Raw genomic sequence first — 11,247 nt, forward strand, 5'->3', positions numbered from 1 at the left:
GATCTGTCTTCAGAAATCTGCACTACGAACCAACTTTTGCACTTGTTGACAAGCAATCATCTATTTAAAATGTCAAATATTTTTCATGTCTTATACTAATTCACTGGTCTTCCCGCTATATCTTGTGTAATTCATTGAAGACGGTTGCTCAAAAATATATTACAGGTAAAATGCTTATGTTTATGTTCTTGCCTAAGAAAAATATTTATATTGAATTTCTATTCCAAAATGTTGTCTATTACACGAAGTCTTGCCATAAAAAAAGATCCTCCATTGAATTACTAATGTTAGCTTATATAATGGGAGTGCTAACTATAATGTAACAAATAAAATCCCTTTCTTCTACCATTTTTTTAAAAAATTTTTAGCGCATATAAAGGGCGGAGCCCTGAAGGAAGAACAGAGACAGAACAAGGAAAAAAGAAACTACTCTATGGGAAGGTAACTCCAGAAGCATTAGCCCATGTACACCAAGCCGCAATACTTCCTCTCTCCCACAGGATGACTAACCTTATCAACAAATCAAAGAAAAACAAATTCTGTCTACGCATTTCAAAGCTTTCTGAGTACACTCCTTTCCTAGAAATTTCATTCTTTGTCTGCATCTCTCTAAACTATTTGAGTTATAGAAAGTCAATGTAAAGGATGGGTGCCAAATCCAAGAAAAAGTGTGTAAATAACCCCCAATTGCTTCATCATGCTCCTCCCAAGATGCCCTAGTCTCTCACATTTGGACCACCCCGCGTTCGGTGATCCACATCTAAAGAGATTTCACTTTGTTGTTAGTTGACTGGGTGCTTCCCATGCCACTCCTCTTCCCCTTCTCCACCTCCAACCACGTCCATCATCTACCAATAATTCAAATAATAACCACCTGCATCCGATACCTCATCATTGTTATGTATTAAACAAAAAGAAAACTTTGTGTGTGTGTGTGTATATATATATATATATAGAGAGAGAGAGAGAGAGAGAGAGAGAGATGAAAGATCCGGTCATTACAAGCATCGATTAAAGCCCCCGCTCCCAGTCCTATTCCTCCCACCGGACCCTAGTTTCCTTCCGCATCCGGATCGGGTCACAAGGCCTTGGCCACTTCCGCCGCCACGCGGCGAACCCCACTGCCGGCATTCCGAGCAGCTTCCGCCCAATCGTCGTAGAAAAGCAAAGGCTAGGAGAAGAGGAGTAGTTCGGTGTACATGAACGTCTCGAAGGCGGCTTGGGCGGAGGCTCTTCTTTTTTATTCTTAAAATCCCACGGTAATGTAGTCGTCTCCCACTTCTTGCTTCCACCTCTTTTGTTTTATTTCCTGTCTCTACTTCTGTTGTTTCCCTTCGCACCGAGGGAGCGGGTCGGGATTTTATCTTTCACACAAAATAAAAATAAAAATCATCTTGCTTCGCTTGAATCCATCATCATGCACTGTTCGCTTTGCGATCTGTGCAAGCGGACGAATGATCAACGGTAGATTCCCGCGAAAGATGCAACCCCGATCCGATGGCGGAAATGGCCTTTCCCAGAGATTCCAACCGCGTTCCCCAACGCCACTCCCATTAATATTCCCTTCTTCTGCGCGCCACACCACACCCCTGTCCCTCCACTAACCTCTCCCTCTCTCTCTCTCTCTCTCTCTCTCTCTCCTCACCGGGAAAAATAAAAAAAGAAAACGTAGTTCTCGCTGTACGTATTAATAATCGTTCAATTCTTGATTTAGATGAGGGGGCTCGGCAGCCACGAACGCCGGTCGCCGTCGGACACCGTGCCCGAAGGAAAGTTCCTGAGCGCCGGATCGTCGCCTGGGAACTCGACCGATGGCGCCGAGGAGTTCGTCGAGGTGACGCTCGACTTCCAGGAAGATGACACCATCATCCTTCGCAGCGTCGAGCCCGCCCCTGCCTCTCCGCACGCCGCGCGGGACTCGGAGGAGGCGACGCCGCGGCCGGCGGCCTCGAGATCGCCGTCCATCGCTCGGAGTTCGTCGCACCGCCTCCGCCAGTTCTCGCAGGAGCTGAAGGCGGAGGCGATGGCCAAGGCACGACAGTTCTCGCAGGAGCTCAAGGCGGAGCTGAAGCGGTTCTCTTGGAGCCACGGGCATGGCAACCCGGCAGGCGGGGCGCCGGACTCCGCCCTCGCCGCGCGCGCTATGCGGCGGCAGAGGGCGCAGCTGGACCGGACGCGCTCCGCGGCGCGGAAGGCGCTCAGAGGCCTCAGATTCATCAGCAAGGCCAATGATGTGGATGGGTGGAAAGAGGTGCAGACCAACTTCGACAAGCTCGCCCGCAACGGTCATCTCTCCCGCTCCGACTTCGCCCAATGCATTGGTTGTCATCCATCTCCTTCAATCGTTCGTTCGGATTACTTTCTAAAAGCAGGGAAAAGAAAAAAATCGAAGGATTCACATTTATTTTGTTGTTAATGGACTATATATTTTATAAATGTAAAGGTATGAAGGATTCGAAGGAGTTCGCATTGGAACTGTTTGATGCATTGAGCCGGAGGAGGGGAATGAAAGCAGAGAAGATAAGCATAGAGGAGCTCTACGAGTTTTGGTCGCAGATCGCTGATCGGAGCTTCGATTCCCGTCTCCAGATCTTCTTTGACATGTACTATAAACAGTACTTTTATTCACGAGAAAGAAGAAGAAGAAGAAGAAGAAGAAGAAGAAAACTATAATCCGGATGTATTTACGAAATTAAAGATGACATTGTTTTAGTATTTGATCTGACTGGTGTATTAATTTCTATGGTTGCAGGGTGGACAAGAACGAAGATGGACGAATTACGGAAGCGGAAGTTAAAGAGGTACGTGAGAGGTGAACTTTCTTGGATTTTATTATATATTATTTTAAAATAGTAAAATACAGGTGTCAGCCCCAGGGGAGAAAATCGTGTGCTTGTGTTAATGGAATTTACCGGCTTAGAAATTAGGATGGCCATTGCTTAGCTGAAAGAGATTAATTTTAATCAGAGTTGGTGAGAAAAGCCAAAGCGACCAGATCCAACGACTCCAACGTGCCGGTTCCCTCTCAACATGTTTGTCTTCGGGTTTCTTTTATTTATTTATTTATTTTTTAATATATCAAAATTTGGTTTTATTACGAGAAATCAAAAGCCATGGATGACCGTTACCATTGAGTGGGATTACTATTGTGCCCCCAGTATGGCTGAGTGATCTATGCAATTTAGTAGTAGGTAAGGGGTGTTTTGGTAAATTTATCAAGATTTTAACCTGTTAGAATATTGCTTGATAAAATTACTAAAAAGTTGATGACCCGGGCTTTTTCTGGAATTTTTTACACAAAAAAGAAATTAATGGTATCATTTGTTACAGATAATTATGTTGAGTGCCTCGGCAAACAATCTGGCGAGACTAAAAGAACAGGCAGAAGAATACGCAGCTCTAATCATGGAAGAACTGGATCCCGAAAGACTGGGCTATATCGAGGTCTGGATACATAAAATTCCTCACTTAATTTTTTACTCATTAGAATACTCGGAAGCCACAACTTGCTATTTCTAAGTTAATTATGAACTCTCGATAGTCCATGTGCTATTTAAAATGACTAAACTAATCTATATATGCACCCAAATAACTTTTCGTGTGCTATTAAGAAGTCTAAACCTTCTATGTTACTACACGATGTTGTCCCCATAGGCAAATCAGTAATCTATATATGGCCAAATTAGCTTTTGCTTGTATAATTTTTAAAAGATCAGTCGAGAAGTATTTATCTATGTATGTCCAAATCTGTATCCCATGTACTTCTAATAACACCAACTTCAAGGTCCACATAAATATTTCCGTGCTCATGCCTGATGTATATAGGCTTGCATTGATTTAGATGATCTTCTCTATCCGGAAGACGAGGATGATCTACATTATTGTGAACTAGATACGATTGTATACTGGCCCTGCTTTTTCCTCTTCTTTAACCTGAAGGTATATATATATATGGGAGATAACTCGTTGACTTTATAATTTGTAGGTGAAAGCAAACCAGCAGCTAAAGCCGTCTTTTTAGTGCTGATGGACCCCATTGTGAACCTTCTCCAATAGATTATCGTTCCTAGAAGAACAGTGCGACGGTATCTCAGAAAAATCAGTAGAGAGAAAGAGAATAGAACACTAGCAAAGTAAAGTGACATTTTTAGTTACATATCCGAGTTACAAGCATTTTTGTTACTTACAATGCTCTGGTGGTTTCATGGACTCGTGGTTTCTTGCTTCCCAAAATACCTCTTATCTTGCTTGATAGCTTTATGGCCATCTTCTCCTTTAATAAATCTGTGTGCATAGGGATGACAATGGATCGGATTTAAATTGGATTAGCCAATATTCATATTTGATCCATAATTAAAAATCCTATGTACACCATATTCGTGTTATATCTATGATCAAATTGGATCAAATAAAGATACAAATTATATCAAATCGGATAGATAAGAGGAATTGAACTGGATTAGATTTGATCAAGTATGTATAAATATTATAAAATAATTATAATTTTGAAAAAAATATATATATTAAAATTTATTGAATCGGATGCAAGATGGATCATACCATTATTTATATCCGATTCAAATCTATTTTAGATATCTTTTTTTTTAGAATTCATCCGCATTCTGAATTTTAATCAGATTGGATATCTATCAGATGGGTTAAAATTATCATTTTTATGAATGAATTATCCTCTCATTTCATTTTTTTTAAAAAAAAAATTATGACTAGCGAAACTTTTATACCATCTAATCACCTTCTTGGCTGCTTACAATGGTAAGTTGCTTTAGCCATGCAGACGGCGTGATGGAGCTTCCTTACCTAAACCCCTCTCCCACTGTCACGTAACAATTACGTGGGTCCGTTTAACTTCCCCACCCGTCCAATCGTCGAGTTGTTTGAACGGCTGTTAATTGTGTCTCCCCTCCACCTCCATGTCCGTCCCGTCACGCACTGGCCTCTGAACCCCACCACTTCGTCGTGGCTTGCTTTACAGAGGAATATATGTTATAGCCACTAGAAACTTCGAAAGCAAAATGTTCTATAGTACATCCTCCTTTACTAGATGAGTTCAATAAAGATAGGCAGAAGCCATTTATGGAACAATAATGCGTATAATAATATTAAAAAATGGGTACTATCGCTTCATCAGCAACGCGGGCTAGCTGTACCCCTTCCACGATGTCTTATGGAAAATGCCGACTTTTGAAAAGGTCAAAGTTTGTAAGTGGTTAGCACTTTAGAACAAATTGCACACATAGGGGAGATCCTCGCTAAGAAAGGTTGGCCTGTGAATTTTGGTTGCTCTCTGTATGGTGCAAGCCTGAAAAGGACTTCTCGTTAATTTTTTCATTCACTGCCCATTTGCTAAAAGTAGTTGGTTCTCTGTGAAGAACTTAATTGGATTTAAAGGCTGCCCTCCATCTCTCTTCTCTCTGGACTTGCCGGAGAAAGAAGAGAGTTGGATCTAAGGTCTGCAGAGCGTGGTCAGGATCAACTCGTCCGGGCACTCTGCTGACATGTTTGGTACGAGAGGAGCCCTAGACTATTCTTTAGGAAGTGTTCATCCATTCCAGCTTTTGGGAAATCTTTGTGAAGGAAAGAAGAAAGATGCTCACCAACGTCTCATGAATTCTATATATCGTCTCACTGCTGTCCATGATCCCATTAACACAACCTTAATCTTGTATTTTCCGTTTATTTCTGATTTCCTTCTTAACGTCTGTACGGTTTTGTTCTCTTTAATAAAGCTGGGGGAACAGCCTTTTCCCCCATTTTACATCAAAAAGAAAAGAAAAGAAAAGAAAGCAAAATGCTCCACAATACGTCCTCTCTTAATAAGTTTAATCAAGTTGAAGCAAAATATGGAAATATGATTTATGTTATAGTAATAACAACATTAGTGCTTATTGTTCTTTTTTACTAAAAGTTGGAGTGTGATTGTTGGCAGCTGTGGCAATTGGAAACAATATTGCTTCAAAAGGATACGTACCTAAACTATAGCCAGGCACTGAGCTACACGAGCCAGGCATTGAGCCAAAATCTAGCAGGGCTTAGGAAGAGGGGACCCATCAGAAAATGGAGCACTAATGTTGGCTACTACTTGGAGGAGAACTGGAAAAGAGTTTGGGTGATGGCAGTCTGGATTAGCGTGATGGCAGGGCTGTTCACATGGAAGTTTATTCAGTACAGGAATAGATATGCCTTCGAGGTAATGGGGTATTGCCTCACCACGGCTAAAGGTGCTGCCGAGACGCTAAAACTCAATATGGCTCTCATTCTCCTTCCCGTGTGCCGGAATACTGTTACTTGGCTTCGCTCCACCCGCCTCTCCCGTATCCTTCCATTCGACGACAACATCAATTTCCACAAGGTTAGTGTTTGCTCTTCCTATTGCCAGCAAGTGAAATTGGACCGCTAGAAGTGCTTCATTAAAAGCGAGCAGGCGAGCATTGCGACGAGTGCTCGTAATCTAGTAAAGTTGTTTATGACGGGCTGGTACCAAATAATTAAGCATAGAACACCTTTCTTAGTACATGGGTGCTTGCCATGGGGTCATGGTGTCAATCAGGAGATAACGTCGGACTTGCCTAAGGACTCCATATTACTTTTCACTTTTATTGGTATATGTGAAGTAATTCAAAATCCTATATTTATCTTAAAATCTTGTTGATTATTGAGTAATGGCAGAGCATAGCGGCAGCAATCGTGGTAGGGGTGATACTCCACGCCGGAAACCACCTTAGCTGCGACTTCCCACGCCTGATATCATGCTCGGAAGAGATGTACGAGGGCTTGAAGCGTCACTTTGGGAAAACAAAGCCCAGTTACATGAAGCTGGTCAAAGGCTGGGAGGGCGTGACAGGAATTCTAATGGTTCTGTGCATGCTGCTGGCCTTCACCCTTGCTACCCACTGGTTCCGCCGAAGCCTGGTGAAGCTTCCAAAGCCCTTCGACAGGCTCACTGGCTTCAATGCTTTCTGGTACTCCCACCATCTGCTTGCCATTGTCTATATGCTGCTTGTCATCCACGGCCAATTCCTCTACCTTATTCACCATTGGTATCTGAAAACTGTAAGTGTTATTCGTTAACTCGCCTGATATAATCCTGCAGCACCAAGCCTGTCTTCTCTTGGCCTGTTTGTTATTTTCAAATGATTGCAATACTGATATGGTCCTACTTAGTATTGCAGACATGGATGTACCTTGCTGGTCCTGTTCTTCTATCCGCAGGGGAGAGGACCCTAAGGGCCCTGAGGTCCGGCTATTACTCAGTCAGACTTCTTAAGGTATATTAATTGGCTGCCAATTCATTCTAAGCGTCAACAAATGAATTTAGCCACAGCGTTACTAGTTTCACCTTTCTAAGGTGACATAGTAATTCGTTCGCACTCAGGTTGCGATTTATCCGGGTAATGTTCTGACGTTGCAAATGTCCAAGCCTCCAGCATTCCGCTACAGGAGCGGGCAGTACATGTTTGTCCAATGCCCTGCAGTCTCACTCTTTGAATGGTAAACTTCAGTGTGCTATCTATATTCTCTACTGAATTTATGTTCAAGAAATGCTGACATCAAAAGACTGTTCTTCCTTACTATATGAGTATTACGAATATTTGTTCATTCCTATAGTCCTATTTTTGCTGAGTACTTGCATATGTCTTTCACTTTCACACTGACGAATCATTAAATTAGGCTAGGTGTATGTATCAAAAGTTTGACTAGAGATCTATCATTTTATACTCAAGTGTACATCAGTTGATCGATCATATATATTTTTTTAACTCTGGTTTTTTTCTCTAGGCATCCTTTCTCAATAACTTCAGCTCCTGGGGATGGTTACCTCAGCATCCATATTAGACAACTAGGTGACTGGACACGGGAGGTTAAGCGAGTCTTCTCGGAGGCCTGTGAACCTCCAGTGGCTGGAAGGAGTGGCCTCCTTAGAGCAGATGAGACCACCCGAAAAAGGTATACACTAAATTTCGCGAATATCAATCAAGATGGATGTTTTATTCAATTAATTTTAACCGCATATATGAATGTCATAACTAGCAACTTTTGGATTTGCTTGAATTTTGTCACATTGCTGGAGCTGATTTAAGAGGCCACTAATTGTAACAAGTATTTAAGGATTATACTCCATTTTCTTTTTCTTTCCTCTGCTTGTGGCAACTATCATGACTAATCCCAATTGCAGCCTACCGAAGCTCTTGATAGATGGACCTTACGGTGCTCCAGCTCAGGACTACAAGAAGTATGATGTCCTACTCCTTGTTGGACTCGGAATTGGGGCCACACCTTTCATCAGTATACTGAAGGATCTGCTTAACAGTATCGTAGAAATGGAGAAGCAAGCAGTGAGTACTTCCTTGTTGTAGCATTAGTTCTAGGATCATTTAGCTTTCAGGGTGGACTTCATTATCCATTCTATCATCTGGTACTGGTTTCCTTCCAGTTCTGAGTACTCGTTCCTTTCCTCTGTCTGGCTCAAGTTTGCATGAAAACATCCACTAAATTCTCGCTTGTTTCTAGGATGCTCTCTCGGATTATTTCCCATCCCCTGGTCGGAACGGGCGCGTTGATCTGCGCACGCTTCTCGAGGCCTCAAGACCGAAGTGGACTCTTAAAACCACCAATGCATACTTCTATTGGGTGACTCGCGAACAAGGCTCCTTCGATTGGTTTAAAGGAGTTATGAATGAGGTTGCCGATTTAGATCAAAGGGTAAGGCAACTCAATTTACTAGTCTCCTAATTTGTGATAGTTACGAGGTGTTCAAAAACTTATACATTAACCATATTGAGTAACTACTAGGGTATAATTGAGATGCACAACTACCTCACAAGCGTGTACGAGGAAGGGATGCACGTTCGGCGCTCATCACCATGGTCCAAGCACTCAACCATGCAAAGAATGGTGTCGACATAGTCTCTGGAACAAGAGTAAAATCCTAGTTCCTCCTTGATTTATTGATCTTTTCTATAAGTAATAGCTAGAAAGCCACTGGACTTGGCCATTCCATATTGACCGCAGCCTTCCTAATCATTGTTGGTTTTGTTTACTGCAGGTTCGAACACATTTTGCAAGGCCTAATTGGAAGAAGGTTTTTTCAAGAATTTGCTCTAAACACCCTTATGCCAAGATAGGTCAGTGTAAATAATAATAATAATAATAATAATAATAATAATAATAATAATAATAATAATAGTATAGTAGTGGTAGTAGTAGTAGTGGACGACCGGGAGTTCTTAAATTTACAGGTCGTAGTTTCTTTATTTCCATGGCCTTTAACTTGTTCAGATACATGGTTGTTATGGTGTGCTGCAGGGGTATTCTACTGTGGGGCACCAGTCTTGGCTGAAGAACTAAGCAGGTTGTGCTTTGTGTTCAATCAGAAAGGCATCACCAGATTCGATTTCCACAAGGAGCGCTTCTAATTCCACGTACATAATTAGCCATACGTTAGAGTATAATATGTATAGCTTTTTATTCTTTTTGGTCAAAAGGATACAGATAGAAAGGGAGCATACTTATAATGCAACTCTACCGTAATATGTAATTGACAAGCTATAAAAAAAAAAAAAAAAAAAAGAAGATGAGGACGAAGAAGAAAAAGATCGGTCAGCTGCCACCATGCACCAACATCACGGGTCAAACATTCTGAGCAGGGATTGCATTATGTGGATCCGTGTAATATACGGGATAAAAAAATTATCATATCATTTATTATTAAAAAAAATATTATTATCCAAATTTAATTTGAAAATTAAAAAAAATATTTTAATTAATTTGAATGAAAAAAATTTATTTTTGTATCGATATGGTCAAGATACATACGGTAGAATGGTGCTCGTCAATAATTTTTCTTGTGGATGGGTACCAAGAGCTGGTGTTTGCCCAGTGCAGTGAACGTGGTGCAAGTATTATTTAGATCAGGTCCAACGGATCCCGTGAAATCTCACCGCAGATAACACGCCACATTGCCGCTTGTATTCCACCCATCCTCGATTGCGCCGTACATGTACTCTCCGATTTACCCTGATCCACTTAGACGTGGTCCGTGCAATAATTTCTCATAAACGTGACAGTTCCCGATTGGTGGACGTCCGGAAGTGTGTTGCCGGGCAAGCGAGGGGATTGTATCTTGCGCGAAAGAAGGGTTCAACTATTTTTTTTTTTTGGCACAAATCCACCGTTGGATCGTACAGTCGTCGCTTTCAGATCAAATCAGGTGTTTGGTTGTCTTCGACAGCCGCTGGCCCAGGACGTTGGACAAGGAACTTTCGGTGAAATTGTTTTCTTCTCCTTTTTGGTAGAAAGTGGAATCGTTTATTAGAATGCTTATATGTACCATCTAATAAAAAATTATCATACTATTCAAAAAAATAATTTTTTTATTTAAATTAATAGAAGATATCAATTAGTGGATAAAATAATTTTTTTTTTGGTTCAAAATTTCAACCAGACTAGATAACAGTGTAGCTTTTTTTCCAATAATAATGATTTAAAAATACATGTGGTAGGACGATTTTCACCAATAATTTTTCAATGCTCTCGTTAGCTATTTTTGTTGACGAACAAGACGTTGGCACGTACACCATCAATGCTGTGGACGATCTCAGAACTCTAAACAAGATATTGTACGTAAGGCCCCGGGCAAACTTCTACTCGCTAAACCAGCTTGTGTCCCTTTGGGAGGAAAAGATTGGGAAGAGTCTTGAGAAGATTTATATCCCTGAAGAGGACCTTTAAAGAAGATCCAAGGTAACAACTTTCCTCGAGTTTTCTTTTATGTGGCTGACTCATATATTGCTGATGGCATAAAAACTTTCGGTCTAATATTAAGTACTTGGTGTTGAGCATTGACGGATGTATGCATGAAATTGTGGGGTCAATTGACCCCACAAAAAGATTAAAATAAAGGATAAAAAATTGACCCCATATCCCATATATTAGTTAAAAATTTTAAATTGATCCTACTAATTTTACGAATTGACCCTATATCTTATATAAAATTTTAAATAAATAAAAAATAAAAAAAATTAACATAAAAAAAATAATTATGATCTGAATTCTTTTTTTTAATGACTCACATATCGTACCTTTTTTCTCTCTCACTCTTTCTTTCTTTATTAATTATTTTTTTATTTATCTTTTAATATCTCATCCCAAACCCATCTATTTATCTCTTATATTTAAATCTTATATTAATTTATCTTTTATATCCTAGAAAGAGTGACTACATCAAAA

General features: G+C 40.7%; 1 protein-coding gene across 1 annotated transcript; it reads left to right on the top strand.

Annotated features, from left to right (window-relative positions):
* The first annotated feature begins 1,062 nt into the window (after positions 1 to 1,062).
* Positions 1,063 to 9,741, top strand: LOC140855845 (respiratory burst oxidase homolog protein A-like). Its single transcript, XM_073252996.1, is given in 16 exon segments — positions 1,063 to 1,259; positions 1,715 to 2,321; positions 2,444 to 2,603; positions 2,753 to 2,801; positions 3,331 to 3,444; positions 5,948 to 6,370; positions 6,688 to 7,071; positions 7,191 to 7,286; positions 7,394 to 7,509; positions 7,798 to 7,965; positions 8,195 to 8,354; positions 8,530 to 8,721; positions 8,812 to 8,854; positions 8,857 to 8,939; positions 9,065 to 9,143; positions 9,325 to 9,741. Coding segments are annotated over 15 exon segments (2,784 nt in total). The 5' UTR covers positions 1,063 to 1,259; the 3' UTR covers positions 9,435 to 9,741.
* The last annotated feature ends 1,506 nt before the right edge of the window (positions 9,742 to 11,247 follow it).

The sequence above is a fragment of the Elaeis guineensis genome, chromosome 2, assembly GCF_000442705.2.
Source record: "Elaeis guineensis isolate ETL-2024a chromosome 2, EG11, whole genome shotgun sequence".
In the NCBI taxonomy this organism is placed as follows: Eukaryota; Viridiplantae; Streptophyta; class Magnoliopsida; order Arecales; family Arecaceae; genus Elaeis; species Elaeis guineensis.